Source organism: Etheostoma cragini, chromosome 7 (assembly GCF_013103735.1).
Source record: "Etheostoma cragini isolate CJK2018 chromosome 7, CSU_Ecrag_1.0, whole genome shotgun sequence".
NCBI classification, from domain to species: domain Eukaryota; kingdom Metazoa; phylum Chordata; class Actinopteri; order Perciformes; family Percidae; genus Etheostoma; species Etheostoma cragini.
In genome coordinates, this window is record NC_048413.1 from 20,125,179 (window position 1) to 20,146,036 (window position 20,858).

The window sequence follows — 20,858 nt, forward strand, 5'->3', positions numbered from 1 at the left end:
CCCATCACCCCCTCCTCTACCCAAACACATGGTGCATCCCTAGAGGCCACTACACTCCTGGTAGCTTCCCTCTTCTCCTTCCTCTTGTCTTGCCTCTGCCTCTTATTCCTTTTTGCACCCCCTCAAGAAAAAGTGCCTTCAAGGGCTGTACCAATTTTGAGTTATATGTCCTCTAGATGTGCAATGGGTCACAAATTTCCTTATTTAGTGAAATTGCCTGTGACATTTTCTTATTAATAAATGTGGTGTTCTGCGATTAATTTAACAGAATTCAAGCCATTCTATGGAAGCTTTTCCATTTGCTGTTCAAAATGCTCAGTCATTTTTAAGAACTGACCTACTCCATTTATTCTGAATTTACCCTGCAGCTTTTCTTTTTAATTTATTTGCTACTGGTCTTGCATTCCGTCTCTCTCGCGCTATCTAGTCCTTCTTGCTACACATTTTTTTAAACACAAAGGGCAAATGTTTTTTCTCTTTTTTCCAAATATGGAATGTCCAATTTGCCCTGTTCAATGTTCATCTTAAAAAGATGTTCACTTTGCATGTAAATTGAAATTGAGATTTAGTATTCATGTAAAATAAAGTCTGAAAACACTCCACAAAAAATCTGACATGCACTTATGAATGTTATTAGGGTAAGCATGGGGAAATTGAACTTTTGCATAGACCAAGTAACCAAAGGTGTTTGAAGGAACAAAGTTATTGGGCAACATAACTATTTGTTTTAGTTATTTAATTTGCTGGAAAATATTCCTTTGATGGGCCATATATATATATATATATGGCCCATCAAATAAACTTGTACCCTACTCATATACTTGTACAATTCCAGTACTTCATATGCAGGCTGTGAAATTAAACAATATAACACTCATAAAAGCAGTGTAAAGAGAAAAAACAAGACACCCTAAGTTTATCTGCCCTTCATCCCTTCTCTTGAACAGTTAATGTTATTCTTTGTTTTCAAAATCATACCTTTCATGATCAGAACTACTACTGTTATTATCTTTAGAAGTCCGAAGGTATAAACAGTGGGGTGATCAGGCTTTGACAGCTGGGGCCACAAGACTCTGGAACAAGTCCCCCCCTGATATTCACACTATTACAGATGTAGTTCTTTTTAGGAAAACTCAAACTCAAAACCTTTGTGTTTAGAATGGCTTTTAATACGTAGTAGTGGTGTGACAATTGAACTCTCTTCCTCCTGTTTCTATGTAACCTTTTCAGATTTTACTGTTTTCTGTTTCATTCTTTTTGTTGTATGTTATGTTGTTTTATTCTTACTTTCTGATGTGAAGCACTTTGGATACCTGTTGGTTGCTGGAAAGTGCTATATAAATAAATGTTGTTAGATTATTGACTGTATTACTGTACTATATGCTGTGTCATTTAAGATGATACACATGACAAGCATATCTCCCATAAACACCCAGGGTGCCCTGAGGTAAAAGAAAAAAAATCTTTGCCCTCCTCCCTTAATGCTCACCAACTTATCTCCCAAAAACAGATTTAGTCTTCTCTCTCCATACTTTCAAACCATTTATCTCACTTAAGTCAGCAAATCATGTCCCCTGCAGTGCATTTTTTCTCATAAGGTGCACATTATGTATCAAAATGTCTCTATTTCCTCTATCTTCGCCTCCAAACCTTGTTCTTAACTTCATGCGGAAAACTGAGCGGTCTCATTGCTCTGGCTGTTTGCACTTAATGTTTTTTTTTTTCCACTCTCCAAAAAGTCATTTATTCTCCTTGAGTTTCCACACAGTTGCTCACACACACACTGACTGACTGTCAGTGACACTTCAGAATCCCACTGTGTATGTAATACATCATATTATTGGAAAGCTGCTTAATTAAATACTCCATTTAGTCCTTAATTCTTAATTGACTTGTATTTTTTGTTTTTTTACAGTATTGGTTAATTGCATTTGTCTAAAAACAATTACATAAATAAATAAATAAAATGTAAATTTGTATGGAAAGATCTGTTGTTTCTGTCTGGCAAAAAAAACCTTAGTACAGCAGTGAATACAGAGCGTGGCTTGACGTGGGAGTTGTAAATTGCACAATACATAATTGGCTCAGATTAGCTTAATAATTAGCTCTGATTTCATGGCTCAGTTCAGCCATTGGGCATATGTTTTAGTACGCTGAACTGTACCCTTTTTCTTGTTCCATCACTGTCTGTCGAGGCGTGCACTACTGGGAGAATAACCAACTATTTTGAATACTGTTCAGTAAGATTGTAGTTGTGTTATTTTAAAACTTCAATTTGTGTATTTTGCAACTTTTAAGTTCACAACACCCTTGTGGGTGTCAAAGCCAAACTCCCTCCGTTTGTCAGTTCTTTATTCATTTATATCTTTACTTTTACAATTTATCTTGCCAAACACAATTTAGACTCCTCTTAATCTGTATTCATCACCCACCTCATTCTTTCATCCCCCCCACAAACTAATTCACTTCTCACTTCATTCTCAGTCTCTTCATTCTATCTGGCTTTCCTAAACAAAATTCAATTCAGTCTTACAGATTACTTTAATGTCATCTCAACCTAGTAAATTTCTACTCTCTCACATTCTTAGTTGCTCACTAGTCTTTCCATTTCTTTCTGCCTCTAACTTTGAAACCGTCCACACCTTCTTCAAAAGGCTAAAACTCACTTATACCCGAGAATTATTCTCTTTACATACAGTAGTCTCAGCTACCTAAAGCTAATTTGTTCTGTTTGTGTTTCCGCCATATCTTCTGGATTAAATTTCTCAGTATAACACGAATATCTGCTTCATAATATCCAAAACTAATCTCACCTCTGCCTACCGCATTTCTTTCTTTCACTTGCTCTGTTTCTCATCGTCTCTCGGTGTAAAATACAGATCGCTAAATCACAACCAAGCAATTTCATTTATACCCATGTCCTCTCCACTCACCATTTTATCTTCTCACAAACTAATTTAGTCTGCATCCATGCTTCTCTCTCTCTCTGTCCTCTGTCTTCCATCTCCTCTTTGCATCTCTTGGCTCTCTGAGGAGTATCGCTCGTTTTATATCTTACTATAATCTGCCTAATGTGCACCTCTCTTTATCATTTCTGAGTCTATGTTCTTTCTGTTTGTGAAAACGATCAGATATCTGTCTACTGGTATCTCTGTCTTTAAGGTTGTCTGTTCACAGGGAACAGGTCTTCAGGATTAACAACTGTTGCACATTTGTGTCAGCACTGCAAGCTTTGGATGTTTTTGAGAGAAGTGAGCGCTTTGGGTTAGAAATATTTAAATTCTTCTAAATAAAAGAGTACATGTTGCAAAGCTTTTGCTGAGTTTAGCATTGTAGCTGCAGGAGGTGGAACTAAATCTTCCCTTCCGCATTTGAAATGGAGAGGTTTATTTCTTAGAGGTGCAGAAGATAACTATTTCTAAGTTTAAAGAAGTGTTTCCTTTTATCACTTCCTAAAACTATACTTGATTCACAGACTCAGATTTAATTCTAGTTAAAGAGCACTGGTTAATCATTTAAAGACTTAAAAGGTATAATTTAAGCCAAACAAGTCCAACACTAACAAGAACAGCAGCCTCAACCAGCTATTACACTAGAGCTAACCTTGTGTGACATGCAGTTAGATTTCACAGGAAAAGTAAATGAATTATACTGCGGGAGGCAGATGTCTGGCAATGAGAAATTAGAAAAAGTTCAAATATGATATAAGTGACAAAGATATACAACATTTTCTATACGTGAAGAAGTAACAGAGTTTAGAGAAAATATGTTCAGAATTTTAAGAAACAGCAGCACAACAATATGGTGGTGTAAAACCAAGATTACTATATCAAAGGAGGGCTTATTGGTTTGCCATATTAATACCACTTCAACATTTTTACAATCTGAGATTATTTTGATAACCGGTTTTGTTTTCTGTTTGTGTATTTAGTTTGGCACATATGTAATTAAAATGAGAAAACGGACTACTTACAGTACATGGAACTTTCTTTACCTGTGTTATGTATATGTATATGTGTCATCCCCCATCTCTCTCCCCCTTTTCAGTCTATGTACTATCACTATAATAAAGGGAAAAAAGCGATAAAGAATTCTTACAGCGTACATTGGTGTTAAAATGTACGTATGCAGGTTGGGAGGACGGTCTGAAATGTTTTGTCTTTTCGTTTTGTTTGTAAATGTGAGATATTTGAGTCACACACGTCTCGTCTTTATATCAGAAATTAATTTGACCCGTTCTTCTCCCTCCTGCTTGGTAAGTGTCTCTCACAGTGCAAGTGGGACTGCTAGGTTTGTCACAAGTAATGAAAATGCAATAGGGGGCCCAGGCTTTCAATCAATATCTTCCAGTCACACGGGCCCCTGGTCCGGGTCTGTAAGCAACCGTGTACCCTGCGTCTGGGGTGCACTGTTGTCGATTAGGTGGTATACATGGGCACACCAAGACGAATTCCTGTTAAATGCACTACTTAAATTGCTATAAATAATAAATAATGAAGGTAACGATGCTGACTTACAATTAGCTGTTTCAGTGTCAGGGTTCTAGAAAAGAACACCACTGAATAGAATGAAGCCATGGATAATGTTATTAGTAACACCTGAGCTTTTCCTGCTATGACAAGTGAAAATGCCTGTGTGCATACTGAGGTCCTGTTTACACGTACAGCACATGGTTATTTTGACAACATTACTCTCAGTCAGAGAATGAACTTCTCATTCACATTTTATGGTGATTAAGGTGATGAACCCATTTCGCTTTAGTAGCCCAAAGAAACTCGAAAACAAACACAAATCACGCCTGACACAGGTCTATTGAAAGCTACGGCTTTAGCGTCAAAAATATTCCTCACTTAGTGGAAAGTTTCCAATACCGGTCAAACCCCTGGGCTTAGCTCCTTCCTGTGAGCGAAATCCTTAGAGTTTCAGGGAAAAGCAATTCAAAGCCACAAACAGCGTATGAGGGAATGGATGAAGGCCGCAAGTTGGATGGAGAAAAAAAAAAGCAAAAACGAATTAGGTAGAGAGCAAACCTGGTTGGGAGATGTCTGGAGATTTTTGTGTGTTGCAGAATACATTCATCCCTGTTTACTTGTTCTCCTCCTCTTCCTCCTACCAGCCCTGGGCGTTGACGAGACACCCAACGCCTACGCAGGAAAAGCACAACACCAACTACCCAGAAACCAACCGATTTCCTTTGCTCTATCAATCAACTCTCATCTTCCATCCCTCTCTCTCATATATCCCAGATGTTTCTCACCCCATTTTCCCCCTGCAGCCCTCCTTACATGTTCTTCTCTCTGAATTCATCCGTCTCCCTCGTCTTTCATATTGCTGTCATACCCTGCCTCTTCTCTTTTCTTTTCTTCATCTCTCATGCTCTGCTGTTTGCCCTCTCTTGCTCTCCTGTCCTCTCCTTTTTTTAGTTTTTTCCCCTCTCCTATTATCAATGATCTAATTTTTTCCCAATTTTTATCCTTTCTTTTTTCTTTGTCACCATCTATAGGCCCATACACATGGTGTGCAAACAGCAATCTAGCCGGTTCATGTAGATAGCAATAAATGCATCTGTCATCCAAACTTTAGCCATAGCACAGTTTTTTTTTTTTTTTTACCTAAAAAGAAGAACAACGTTCCAGCTGTATGTATTCTGAGTCATCTCATGTCATTCTCTGATTGATTGGTTTTAGACATGGGTCCCTTTATACCTCCATTTCTCCTTTCCTTATTTCCTCTCTCTCTCTCTTTCTCTCTCTCGCTCTCTCTCTCTCTCTCTCTCTCTCTCTCTGGGAGTTTGGAAAACACTCTGTCGCTCTCATGAAAGAAAAGTGTTGCTTCACTCCCCCAGCTCTCTTTTGATTCGAAATAAAAGGCAATGTGAAACATCCCCCAGACACACGAACTGACATTCATAGCATCTATCCTCTCCTACAACCTACTCAATGGCTCGAAGACTGAAGCATTTCAGCAGTATGAAGGGGCAGAAAAAACAGGGAGGCAGAGAGAAATGAAAGAGAGAGGGGAAATTACTCTAGAGTAATGGGAAAGGTAAGAAAGAATTAAATGAATGTGTGTGCGTGTGTGTGCGTGTGTGTGCGTGTGAGACATGGAACAAATTAGTTTGGTGACAGTTAAAAAGAGTGAGGGGTTTATAGCATCTGACTGCCTGTCTGTGTGTGTGTGTGTGTGTGTGTGTGTGTGTGTGTGTGTGTGTGTGTGTGTGTGTGTGTGTGGCAGGCAGAGAGCGAAGGAGGAGGAAGCTCTCCAAGGAGGCAGAGTGTGTGTTTTCATGTTGTTCAGCTCAACACAACAACAGAGAAAAAAACAGAGTGAATCAAAAAGGAAGTCAATATGGGACATGAACAAAGACACACAGACAGTCAGTTTTAGTTTACCAGGCTGGAGTTGAGGCTAAACCAAGACACAACAAACACACACATAAACACACTAAACTCCTATCCATTAAATCAGTAACATCGAGATAAAAGAATAAAACCCGTTGTTGTTGCCTATAGTTTAGCTTTTTTGTTTCAAAATCAAGCAATGAAATGTAAATACAAAATAATAAAATACATACATCTGTTTTCAAAATTCATGATAGTATTATTTATGCTCTTAAGCATGTGTTATATTCTAAAAGCAGCATTGCTCAGCTTGGTTTCTCTATTTCATGGGCCGATATGTTAACCTGCAGCAGCAGGATAACTACTAAGTGTCTAAAAGCATTCTACTAAAGATCCTCATTGTATCTACTGAATGACCTGTTGATTGGAAAGCTCTCACGTGCTAATTGGACTCTTCACTACTGTTTTATAATAGCAGGTGCACTGGAAAGGTCAATCAGTTAAACCAATAGCATGTAGACAGCAACTTAGAGGGGGCTAACTAGAGTGATCAAGGACATTTCAAGTTAGATGTGGATGAGGTCTATTTGTTTTAGGGCATTTACAATTCTTTGGGTGTTCAGAATGTGACAAATTCTTTATCAAATTCGACTCTTCAGGGCACCCAGATAGCTCAGTGGGTAGAGCGGGTGCCCATGTATAGAGGTTTACTCCTCGACCCAGCCGGCCCGGGTTTGAATCCAGCCTGCGGCTCTTTGCTGCATGTCACTCCCCCTCTCTCTCCCCTTTCACATATTCAGCTGTTCTGTCCATTAAAAAGGCCTAAAATGCCCAAAAAATAATCTTAAAAAAAAAAAAATGTGCATCTTCAGTCTTGCATAAAATAAGCATTAATTAATTATTGGGTTTATTTTTTACTCGCTTAAAACAAACGTTAATGAATATACTAGAACAATTTATTATAAACATGTGTCAAGGTTTTTACATTCTTGCCAAACCACGGGGGTCGCAGTCAGGTGCACGCAGAATACACAACATGTAGATTGATTCAAGTAATGTGGAACCACACCCTTCACCCCAAAGCAAAGATACCAATATGCCCAGGTCAGAAGCCTGAGGTTCCAAACACAGCTATAAAAGAACATGTGCAATACATATCTTTGCAATACAAAAATTGCATTATTACTTTTTTTCAGAAAGTAATGGAGGTGAAAGCAATGGAAACACCACATTCATTACTGTAGTATTTAGAGATGATGCAGACATCCAACGTGATGAAGAAAACTTGCAGCATGATGTTGGAGAGAGACAGGATTAGTCACACTATTCTATGTTACTGTTTTGCACCTTTAGTTTTTTTTCCAGTAATTCCTTAAATTACAAGAAACAAAATAGTTTATTGAAGCAAACTGCTGATTTTCATTCCTTTTTATATTGTAATATCTATATCTTTTCTTTAAAAAAACTATTGAGTAGTGTGAAGTCACTCGAATTGTTCTAACTGTTAAGATGAGGAAGTTAGTATTTTCTGTATTGGTGCTAGTGGTTTTACTCAGTGTGTTCTGAGTGAGTGTGTGTGAGGATTGCTCTGAGCCTGTTTTGAAACAGGTGTTAAGACTTGTGTTGCTTGGAGTGAGTTTTGCAGGTGATGAAAACTGTTTAGTTCTTTAGGTGACTGTTGGTAGTGCAGACTGTGGTTAGAGTTCTGCGCATGTGGCTCCAGTTGTGCCCAGTGTCGTTTAGCAATCGAAATTCAATTTCACAGCATAAGAGATGCTTTTCAGTTGTATAACCGGTTGTGACCTGTTGCTTTTTGGGGAAGTGTTTCTTCAGTGTTTGTAAGGTGTATTAGAGAAGTGTTTAAAATGTTTTAACCCTAACCCCAACCCATTTTCATAATAATAAAATAGTTTAACAAAGTCTTAATAACTGTCACTACTGTTATAAATAAATGAATAAAAAGACATGTATCCCCTTTATTTTGGGGGGGGGGGTCCGCTGTACGAAACTTACGCCAAACCGTGATTCCAAAACCAGGGTAGGATCTGCGTACCATTACAACCCTGGTATACCATCATCACTACCACAAACAAACACACACACTTCAACTCTTACTTGTGTATTTTTGTATGACTGAAAAAAAAACATTTAATTCAAGCCCTTCTATCCAGAAAGAACCCCTTTTTCACAGCAGCACAAATACATGCACACTCCCACACTACAGCACACTACTCACCAGTATAATCTTCACGGCAGATGCAGGTGTACCCTCCTTCTCTGCGGGCACAAACCCCTCCGTTCAGGCAGGGGTTGGAGTAACACAGGTTAATCTCCGTCTCGCAGTAATCACCCGTGAAGCCAACTGGGCAGCGGCAGCGTAGGCCTGCGATAGGGTGGATGGGCCGGAACAAGATGGAGGGCGAGGAAATGAAGGGGGCAGAGCTGTTGAAGCGCAGCACTGAGATGCACTTCATGTAGTTCTGGCATGGCTCACGCAGACACACGTTGTCGTCGAACGGGAGAACCTGGAGTCATGGCAGAGGAAAGATCTTGTAAGTCATTGTGAAGCATGTTTTCGCTGCATTGACATGTAAACAGTAGGTTACTGTTGTAAGTTTTGCAGATGGTGTCCCAATTCACACCTGTTCTGACTTGTAATAGTAGTAAAAGCACAAGTGCAACTACCAACATTAATGTTGTATTTGTTGTGCAAAACGAATGGCCCATATGAGTGATTATAATGAATAACCTTACCCATACCAATGCATACATGCATCATTTTAGTGTGTAACTGGTTAAGTGGATGTAGATTTAACACATTTATATACAAGGCAGTTCAATCCATAACAACACATTTTATTTCATAAACGTATTATATTTTAAGGCTTAATCTGACAAGTAACTTGTACTGTATTCACCTTTAAATTCTATGTCAATTCAATACATGCGAAAATGTTCTTAGATACCAGAGAGACAGCATAAACTAGCTAAGGCTAAGCGATACCAGAGCCCTGAAATTGCAGCACCTATAACTTGCAGCCGTACTAAATTGTATTGATTAACGCTACACCTGTGTACCTGACACGTTAGTCTTCTTTTTAGGAAGTGTTCCAAATTCGACTTCCAAGTTACGTAACCTATTTACCAGTGACTATTTACCAGTGAATTTATTTAGTTCAACAGCTAGCTAGCTAGAATGTTGACATGCGAATGCTATGTATGCTAGCATGCTAGCGTTATCGTTGTCGCACCGTACTCGGGCTATCTAACGTTACGTGGTATCATGCTAATGGTAAATCATCGCAGTAGCGCTATGCTAACCTCACTAACAAACGGACAGTTCACCTTCAGTGATAACTCAATTTTTTTGTTTCGTTTTTTACTTTTTGAATATCTCTAAATGTCGTATTCTTACTGTCAACTGACTTAAGCCGCCACCATACAGATGAAAGAAGATTCTGGTTGATTTAAAAATATTGACAGCTCGTCATTTTAGGTGCTCGCTGGTATATTTTGCCCTGGGTCACTCCTCAGGCTGCTCCGCCTCCTCTGATTGGTGTACGCTAGGCGTAGTAAAGTCATTTATTTTCCAGAAGAACTGTTACTGTTTGCTGTCAAGGTCACGGGATCAGATTAAGATATGTTAACAATATTTTGTCTTCTTTGACAATAGGAAGAAATAGATTAATTGTGTATGAGAGAAAGTTAAAATTCAGCCTTAAACTATGTATCTATTGACACATCTTTTCTCCTTTGGGTTTTATTTCTTCTTTCAATCAAAATATCTCTTTCTCTATCTCTTTCTCTCATGCATGTACAGAGATGCTCTGAGAGAGTCTATAGGCTTGTTTGTAAATTATGTGCCTATTGTGTCCAGGTGTGTGTTATTTCATGCATGAGAGCATACAGTGGTCATATCATCCTGCTTGCTTGATAAAGCCTTGTGGCTGAGCTGACTTGGCATCTGTATTGTATTATTATCAGTTCACACAATGTGTCTAATTACATTTGCTTTGCATGTCATATTACATGTAATCAGAATTCCAGCGGCTGCATGTGAGTGACTTTTTTCAAAGAATGTTCATTGGAAAAATATATGTGGTCATTGTGTCTTAAGATATGTACACCAACACTAAGCATTTAAATCTTTTGATTCTTATATGTGTATTTGTAACTAACCTCCATCTGTGTCAGTGACGTCAGCCTCGGCCTGTTCAGGTACAGTTGTTCCTCCAGGGTCTCAGAGGGGAAGAAGAGTCCGCCGGGCAACGCAGCAGAGAAGCTGACGTTCAGGATCCCTCCCGGCGCAGCGTCCAGATCTGGCTGGATATTGAAGATGAAAACATCCTCGACAGGCACAGAGAGCACTGCTGACACGCCTTCCAGGAAGTTACCCAGCAGTGGTGACAGGAAGTGCTCCTGGGACATGTTCTGGAGGCGGACAGTGACACTGCTGCCCAGCATGTCCTCTGTGATGATGAGGACGCGGAGAACACACTGGGCTGAAATGCTGTGGACGCCATCTGAAGAATTAAAGAAGAAAGTGGAGGAAAACATTTTAGGTAAAAGAATATACTGTATGTTCTCATTCAGGAGGTGTATAGAAGATGGACAAAGGGGTTAGTAGGTGAAGGAGATAGAGAAAGAGAAAGATAGAGAGGTTTGGAAAGACAACTAACAATAAGAAGGACACAGATGAAGGGGGAGGCATGAGAGAGAAAGGTCAAAGGGCAAGGGGATAAAGAGCAGCGAGACAGAGGTAAAGAGACAGCAATAAATGAATGGGAGCAAGAGAGGAAGGATTACATAGCAAAGTGAAAAGGTGAGGAGTTTGATTTAAATTATGTAAGAATTGATCTGCTGTGAACGAAGTTTCCAGTTTCAAATGTGTAAGTTGCCTAACCATAATTGGAGTTGTGTTTTAATGCATATAAATAACAGTTGTCTTCCATTTTTATACGGCAAACAGGTAAAAAAAACACACCCAATTTGTTCTACTTTGAGGTGAACTGTCACAATTTTTGTGTCCATAACCAACCTTGTTTACAAAACACTTTTGTACATTGGCATATAAGTTTTAGAGGCAACACATTTGCTATTTTCTTGTTCAATTCCAGGAAGTGTGGTATTCTTATAACAGACGTCGTAGGGAGCAGGTTGGTGTGGAGGGTTGGGCGTAACACAGGACTTTGACGCTGGGTTTCCAGTTGTGGAAAGATAATGTGTTTTTAATGGTTTCGGTTAAATATTGAAACAGTCAGTGTTTAACCATCTAGTAATATTTAAAACTCTATTTTTGTAAGCTTTACCAAGTGCTTTAAGACTTACAAAATATATACATTTAATTTTAATTAATTGATTAATTAATTAATATAGTTAAAATGTGATTTTATTTAGCCACACTTAAACCATTACAATATATATCACATAGCCAGTGGTATTTGTTTTGTATCTATATATTTAGCTAAACATACAGCTAAACATCCTTCATGATATATTGTGATGAACAGTAAGATGGTGTGGTAATAAAGCCACATCACCGTTGTTAGCACGCATATTGCAATTCTTTCATTTTATGTTCCAGTAAGAGAGCGAAAACTGAAATCTGGAAGTCAGAGCCAGGAAGTGGGTTTCAAGCCTTGTGCATGTGATTGAACAATCCACACAGAGACAGAGAAAGAGAGAAATAGAGAGGTATCACTGAGTGCTCTCATGCAGAGAACATCATGTCCCCCGTCTCCTCACATTCAGCTTCAGTTACAAATTCAACACAGCGTTCCTTTTCTCTGTAACCCGTCACTACTATAAAATGAGTTCATAGGCATCCCAGCAGGTCACAACCCTCACAAACAAACTCTTTCAACGACAGACAGAAACACGTTTCATCTACACTGGATGCAAACACAGCCAAGCACCGGGCTGTATTGTATATATCATAAAGCAATTTGGTGGGAAATGGTGGCTAATAAGCTACAAAAGAATACAAATGCACATGGCCAAACCGCCGTGAGGAGGCAATTTTCTGCTGTGGCACTGAGGCACTGTGAAGGTGAGACAGGGTGAACGATAAGACAGAGAATGAAAGAGTAAGAATGCAATACATCCATGCATAAAGGGCATGGCGGAAAGAGAAGTGGTGGAAAGAAAGAATGAGTGAGATAAAAGGAACGATAGCAATGAATGGAGGGTGAGGGGTAAAAGAGACAGTGGGAGGTTGCTGACACAGGGAGGCGACGGAGGGTGAAGGAGGTTTCCTAGAAACTGGAAAAAGCTGAAGAGATGATGGACAGATAGAGAATGAGGGTCTTTAACCAGGGATTAACGAAAAAGCGAGAGAGCACTATAAATGTGGAAACCCACAATCAATAATAGTTCACTGTTAATGTTAGACTTAGAATAATGTATTGGTTATTAATGTTCTTTTCTTTCCCTTTGCTAATAGTGTAGTACAATTTGAGAGGCTATTGATTTGATGACATTGTAAATGTATTAAATTTAGATGACAGTGTCAATCAGTTGATCACAATCATTTATAATTTGTACCTTATTTGCGTTTGACAGAAATTGTCAAACAGACAGAAAGGAAGAAAGGAGTGAAGCAAAGTACAAAGGCATAATTGGAAAGAAAGGCAAAATAAGAATTAGTAATTTTGTAATATTATTACAGGAAGGAAGGAAGGACAGAAAAAAGTCTCAAGACAACGAGCGAGATGTAGACAGAGAAAGAGGTAGGGGTGGAGAGATGGGGGTTGGGTGGCAGCTGGTTTGATTACTGGATTATGAGGAGCCTCACTCCCCACTGACCTCTAATACACACACACACACACACACACACACACACACACACACACACACACACACACACACACACACACACACACACACACACACACACACACACACACACACACACACTAAAGTCCAGAGCCCTTCGTAATAAATGAACAGACAGAGGAAGGAATGGTAGGGACAGAGGAGGAAAAACTCACAGAAAATCATCAGGGAACGTTTTAATGGAATAATTTGTGGAAGTAGATGGATGAAATAACAGACAGACAGATGTCTGACTTTAAAAAAACATACAGTATTAAGTAAAGTAATTAAATGTCACCTCGTCTTCTGGGGCTAAAAACCAGCTTTATTATTAGCCCTCTGGATCACGATGCAAAGACGCAGCAGTAATTGACGCTGATCTCCCATTGTCATTAAAATAAGACCTATGGGATCTATGAAAAGACCTGGGATAATCTGCTGGAGTAGGATCCAATCACACACACACACACACACACATATACACACACAACCATCAGAAATGCACATATTCACACTAATTCTGTACACATACAAAAGTATATCCATCATTCACACAGAGCAATCTCTGGCCCCTGACTCTAACTTTAACCATTATATTTACATGCCTAACATCAACCCTTTCCCTAGTAACCTAGATCTGACTAACATTAAAAGAGTAGCCTGACATTTTGGGACATAAGGTTATTTGCTTTCTTGTCGACAGTTAGGTACGGATGATAAACCACTTACTCAACGATTTATTTCAATTGCTGGAAGATTGTGCTGCACTAAGGTTATTTATTCTCTCGTTGACACACTTTTTGTGAGCAATTGCCACGTTGGCCTCTTGCAGATTGTGTGCGCTTGACTGTTTTCTGATAAGAAAAAAAAATACCACAATTTCCTTTTCCAGGCGCACTGAACATTTCTCTGGGTCTCACAGGCTCCCAAGAATCCCATTTGGTGGCCACAGGGGAACAGGGGACAACAGTCATTCAAAAATAGTTGACAACTCAACAAAACATGTAACAGGCTTAAATGAAACCGGTACTCTTGAATATCAGTGCTCCCTGACAGTTTTTAACTTTACCTTATCAGCTTTCAGAGGTAAGCAGCCATTAAATAATGACAGTTAACCTGATACACACACACACACACACACACACAAACACACGCACACATGCACACACACATGCATACATGCACACACACATGCACATTCACAGTAAAATATCTTAATTTGGTTTCCCTTTCTGTCTAGAGTCTAATTTGGCCAACCTGCATCAGCAGAGGGCTTTTTACTCATCCCTCATGTATAAAACCAATTGGAGGTTTGAAATAAAAAGAAAAACAACCATTTAAGCTAAATGGCCATTTCAGCCATTAGAACCGCCAAACTGTCCACTCAGCGTAGGTCAGGTCAATGATTCATCCACTTTCTACATAATATGCTAGTTCTGCTAAAAATACAAAAGTCTTACCAATAAGTCAGCAGAAACATAAAGGCCATTTTCCAAAACAAGTTGGGTTTTAACTTCTTTTGTAACAACTGAGGATTGTTGTTACAGCAAGGGAATCTCACTCAAATCTCGTACTAGCCTAATTATAATGTTCCCTGCTGTGTTAAAGAGCACATCTTTTTTCCAGAAGCTCAATAAGGAAATGGTGCTTTCAGTAAAAGTAGTTGCAGCGATTCTTTACTTCAGCTCAAGTTTGACTTTAAAGCCCCACTTAAACAAAGTTATTGTGCTAGATACACAAGGAATATCATTTTGAAATGTAACCTTTACTGTACTTGCATCAGATTCCCCTATGTTACTAAAAACATTCACCTAAGGAATAATTTCCCACAAAAAGTCAGACAATAACAGCTACAAAAATTGTAGTCTCTCATTTGGCCCTCAGACAACATTTTGATCAAAAAGGGTAAATTAATACAGTAATAGTAACCACACATGCATCCTTTTATTTAATAGACAATTATTCAAATGATGTATTATTTGACAAAATTATGATGGAGTCATTGATTAAATGTATACCCTAACTGAGCCATTTACGTCGTAAACTATAAACGCTAAACCTTTCAGAAATAAGGTTAATCTGTATGTAAAGGCCAATACTGACGCTCGATAAAGAGAGAGAATCAAAGGACATAAGTCACTTACTATACCTTAAATTCCTGCCAAAACTTATGGGATTCTCAGGTTTCAATCATTTTCCTAGACAATATATCACAATATTAAAATTTAAAGACATGGAGCGGTTGTGATTTACTTTAGAATCCTGGTGAGAGGTGAGTAAGGGCGATCTTGTCCATAACTTCCCAATAAGCCAGGAAGTTATAACTAATGCATCACCCTTTTTCAAGGCACTCCGCATGTATCAAAACAATAAAACATTAATAACTTCCAAACTCAAAACACAACAAATGGAAGGTTATTTTGGCGTCTTTAGCACCACGGGAAAACAAAGCATTTTGTAAATAGCAACTCAGAAACGCTTCTGCGAGCTTTCTTCGCTCCTGTGGGCTTTGAGCCAACATTTTTCCCTTCATGTGTCCGCACTTCAAAGAGGGAGGAGAGCTCGGGGCTGGCGTGCACAAAGCCTCTAAGAATAAACACACTGATCCGGAATGATCAGCGATGTCCCATGGATGTGTTCATATCAATACACCATGAGAGAGAGGCTGGCCTCTGATCAGTGCTGCGCCTCTAAGATGCTTTGTGGGTACCCGGTCCCCAGCGTTTCAAAGGGTTGAAGGAGTTCAGTGCTATCTCCCTGTGCCAGGTAGCCTGACTAATAGCACACTCAAAGCTTCTTGAATGTCAGAGTATCCCGAGCTAGCCTCCTGGAAAATCCAGACGGAAATAGTCTGCAAAGTAGTGTACAATAGAAGCCCACAGCTGGAGCTGAACACAGCCTCAGAAACCTTATTTAAAGCTGCAATACAGGGCAGGAGGATGGGTCACATGGCAGAGTCCTGGCATTTTCCCTTGAGAGAGAAAGCAAGAATGTCACAGCAACCAAAGTTTTGGAGATACTGTTCAGGTGGTTTGTGAGGATGTAAGAACAAGTTCTATCTAAGCCAATCAAGCCTCATAATTTTGTCTAAAAAACTCAGAAGTCAAAGATGCTTTGAAATTAAAAGGGAGCTGCTTAAAAACACATTTGTGGTTTCATAGTTACATTATTAAGCTTTTAAGACAATAATGTAGGAAGCTGCTTGGTGTCCTGCTCGGGGACCTATCAGCTACACATGACATGACTATCGATGGAGAAATGCTTGATTTTTGAATGTGAGATTTTAGTAACATTTTGTACTACAATGGGAAAAGGAGCTGCACACAGGTGGAGGAAATTAAAACACACTGAAAATGTTGGTGCGACAATTTGATGAAGTTAAACAAATCATTGAATCTTAGAAAAGCATTGAGCTTTCTATTGGGGAGTTTGACTGGCAGTGGCCTTCTATAGTTGCAGTTTGATTGACGTCTGTGACAAGCGTGTAGTCCAAACTGTAGCCTATTGGTTGGTATGTAATATGGAAAAGGGGACACACTGAAGAACAAATCTGGGGTTTTAAGACGGTCTTTCACATCAACTGTAAAACATGTTTGAGAAGCAGACTTAGATAAAGTTGTTCACCAGACATCAGACTTGATGCCTCAGAAGAGGTGCAGCTCGCTGTAAAAGAAAACGCAACATGGTCTTTGTTAAATTCGGTCCAGCATTAAAAAAATCTCCTGTATTTAAATTTAAATTCCTCCCACTGTTACTGTGGGAGGAAAACCTTGAATATCTATTGAGCAAATGTTGCATGAATTAATCGAAGTTCATATCTCACCAGTAGGCATTTGTCTTAATTTAAAACATGTTAAGAATAAGAATTAAGTGTTCCCCATTTTTCTTTTATTATTCATTACAGCTCTGTGTAGCTCAGTCTGTAAAGGCTAACACTGCCGAGGTAAGAGGTTCATATCCATAAATTGTTCAGTCGTTCACACACGGCATTGACACTGGTGTGACTAAAAGTCTAATTCAAACTGTATGCACTCTTGGTGATATAAGGAGTTGGGTTTAGAAAGGAAAAAAAGCCCGAAAGGGGAGATATATTACAATTGGCATGCAAAAGCCCAAAACAGTAAAATTGGATTTAGACTGGACAAAAGCCATATGCTGCTACCCTGAAACACTAAACACCGTCATGGTGCCTTCAACCCATTAGGTTGCAGACCATGTATCCACAAACATGGCTTTAAATCCCATTTCACACTGTGTTGTCACATCCCTTTGTTTGGCCTTTTCCTGCCTCAGTGTTCGCCGTCCTCGAAAAAGCCCCCATGAAATATGTGAGAAGGTTGAATTTTAAAAGTGCTGTGTGCTACAAAAGTGTGAGGAGCTTTTATTTTACGAGCTGTGTAAGTTGGCTGCAGGACAGGAAAATAAAACACTGCCCTTTTTAAACCCATAAACTGTTTGAGATTGTTAACAGAGTGCAGAGAGGACCGTCTGATGTACAGTCACCTGAAAATAATGACTGAGGGCAAGAGTGAAAGTATGAACAGCCAAAATGGCACTTCATACAAATAAGTACATACGTGAATAAATGGATTGCTGCAAAGAGAGGCAGGCCATACATTAATGCCTGTGAATTAACACAAGCGCTAACAATATTGTGTACGCATCACAAAGCGTACACACACACACACACACACACACACACACACACACACACACACACACACACACACACACACTCTCTCAGCCGCTGGCTTGACCGCCGATTTCTGCGCTCTGTTTGTTTTTTAAAGCCTTTTTACCCCTGAGGTCTGGGCACTCATTGTTCTCAGTGCAAAGTAGAACAGGGTAAAAAATCAACACACACACACACACACACACACACAGCAACCCCAGCAACATAATGGTTTAACCACCCTTTTACAACAGAAGCACTAATCCTTTACGTTACACCAGATACACTTAACTTGCACAAACACTGAAAACATAAAGCCCTTTCGCATGCAGAGGCTACATTTTCACCCATATCACATTTATTCACACCCGCATGTCTATTGTATGGATGAACACAAATCTATACTCTGACCTCTTTGACATACAGATGTGACAACTGTTAGCAGCTGTCTGCAGCAGCAGCCATCCTCCATCTTACATTTGTCTCTATTAATATTATTGTGCTGCTGCTGCGTTTAGTCTTTTCGCTCAAATCTACAACCACAAAGACATTATGTTTGTGTGGAAAATAAGCACAACCATACAATTTTACTTATTTTTCATACATAACGAAACACTTTTTGTCCAGAGGCGGACAGGGCTCCACCCTATCTGCTCTTGTTGAGTTAAATAATTTGGTATTTTGGAGCATTAAATTGTGGGTTATTGTAAATCATTGCAGTGTCTCCAGCACCTGAGGCAGGTTGTGTCTGTTGCAGCTTTCATCACTCCCTCTGTTGCCTGAAAAGATTGCAAATTTAAATTTCTCTTGTGGGGCAGTGTAATAGTGCAGCAGTAATGATTAGCTCAGTAGGATACGTGCAGAAAAAGGGACTCATGTGATGCTTACTTGTGTGTGCTAATCACTCAAACACTTCCAAAGAGAATGCACACGACTGAATAATGTTTCAATAACAATAATTACTGTTCACAACTTACTTTGTAGATAGATGCTAATTGTGGAAACCATGCTGAAAATGTCAAAGCTTTCACAGCACACCTTACACAACTTTGGTAGCAGTTACAAAACAGAAGAGGATTTGAGTACATTGCCAGGTGTTTATATCTCGTCTGTCTATCTGTGGACAGATTTTGTCTTAGATTTTTCTTGCACTACACAGTTCATCCCATCTCATTAAAAATGTGGGAATGGTGATTATGATGCACCACTTGATCAAAGCTGATAGAGTGCTTTTTTAGTGTTGCAATTAATTTTTTTCAACAGTCTCATCCAATCTAGCCCTGGTGTCTCCAGCTAAAATGCAGCACAGAGGCTGCTGGATCCCCGTCCGGCTTCTTTCTCTGAAGTGATCTTGTTTGTTTATAATCATGGTGATGTTATGAAGCTAATGCGGTAATGATTTATTGACGACACAATGCTAAACATAGCCTGGAAGTTTCAGTCTGTTGATGAGCTTTCCTTATTTTTCCTACATTGGGCCTCTCAGTCCTCCCTGGTGGCGGATTTGGACTATACTAATTTTTTTTGAGCCTCAGACCAGCACAAACAAATCATTAAAATGCTATTCATGAACACTTATATGTCCATTTGCCATTCGACATTTGGCACTTTGATGGTTGAAAGGTTAGGAGAGCTGGCCTTTGGGTAATAAACACTGTTTGTATGTGAAGTACTTGAGGTTTTAATTTATTTTGTATATTTTTAAATGACTTTAAAGAGATAGTTACTAGCATGCTAAATGTAAGTTTTGTTTGCAGATAAGGTCTTGCTGGGTCTTGATCAAATGTCCTCAGTCCGCAGGTTGGTTTGATAATGATTAAAGATAAAGACTTAACTGCAAATCTCTAAACAGGGGAAATGAGATTATTATGCTCTCAACTCCCTGAAAACACATGTCAAAATATTCACTCATGGCAGCCCAACATGCCTGAATTTTAACTGTCAAAGCATTCTCTTATGTACAATATTGCCTAATGTATCACTATTTCCCAGGAGTCATCCTGCCACTCACACCACATTGTTATTCTTGGTAGGAGAAGTACCAAATGGGCTGTATTTGTACAGGGCAGCTCCCAGATGGGGATGTGCACAGCTGTGTTACTGCAGAGTAACTTGGCATTTACTAAAGAGACCTGAGAGCACATCCAACATATCAATAAATGGATAAATGAAAGCTAGAAAACAGACACCTTATCAGTATCCTACATTTAACTGTCACTCTAAGTCCTCTTTATGAGAGAAAAGCCCCATTAATAAATCCTTAACACTGTACATTTGCATAACATAACAGAAGATTAAGCCTAGGAAACAGCCCACTTTCCTTCTAACACAAGCCTTGAGTTGGCAAGCACTTAACTATGTGATAGTGGTATAGTGTTAGACAGACATCCCTCTAACCCATCCACCCCTTAATATCTCTGGCCTTCAGTGACCTAAAAACCTCTGCAGAAAATCAGATTACTGTCCCTACACAGAAAGCTTTAAACAAACACTGGGTTTCTGTCAGAAACACTGGTTACACTATATAAAAAATTACAATGTTATACAACCCCCTTGTTGCTTAATGTCTGCTATCACAACACAGCTCAAAATATGGCAGCGCAGACAAATACTAAACAAAACCTGTTGAGGTCAGAGGTTTGGTCCCAGTGTCTGTGTCATGGTTACAGTTATGAATTCAGTAGTGAAACCTCCCATCTGGCTCTTTGAGTCAAACTGTGTCAAACTCCACAATGTTCTCTGCCCAACCTGAGCCGTTTAGCTCCTGGCGGGTGGTAGCGGTAGTGTGCCCCTGACAGGCCAAAGATGTAGAGCATACATCTAATGGATTCTAATGGGCTGGTAAAAGTTTCTTTACATTGTGGTTGACTAGAATGTACTGTGTATGGAGGTCATCGTGGTTGCTAAATGAGCTGTAGTAAGTGTTGTGTGCTCAGGATGCTGTGGGTTTGAGCCTGTTACACAGTTTTAACATGCTGTTTTTCTTTATCCTCTGTTATGATCTTGTAAGTTTAAAGTCAATATGTATGGTG

The 20,858-nt window shown here is 39.2% G+C and overlaps 1 protein-coding gene and 1 long non-coding RNA gene across 4 annotated transcripts in view; one reads left to right on the forward strand and one right to left on the reverse strand.

Moving 5' to 3' along the window:
* The window catches only part of celsr3 (cadherin, EGF LAG seven-pass G-type receptor 3), a 91,323-nt gene that overhangs the window by 58,099 nt on the left and 12,366 nt on the right, over nucleotides 1–20,858 (reverse strand). For all 3 annotated transcript variants that reach the window (XM_034876914.1, XM_034876916.1, XM_034876913.1), the window contains exons 2-3: nucleotides 10,521–10,864; nucleotides 8,578–8,866 (exon numbers count right to left, since the gene is read on the reverse strand). In XM_034876914.1, the coding sequence (XP_034732805.1) occupies nucleotides 8,578–8,866; nucleotides 10,521–10,864 (633 nt within the window). The remainder of the gene's footprint in view (nucleotides 1–8,577; nucleotides 8,867–10,520; nucleotides 10,865–20,858) is intronic.
* LOC117947739 lies at nucleotides 1,090–11,571 on the forward strand. The gene is made up of 3 exons (XR_004657311.1): nucleotides 1,090–1,274; nucleotides 9,980–9,983; nucleotides 11,559–11,571. It is a non-coding gene; the product is annotated as an uncharacterized LOC117947739 (long non-coding RNA).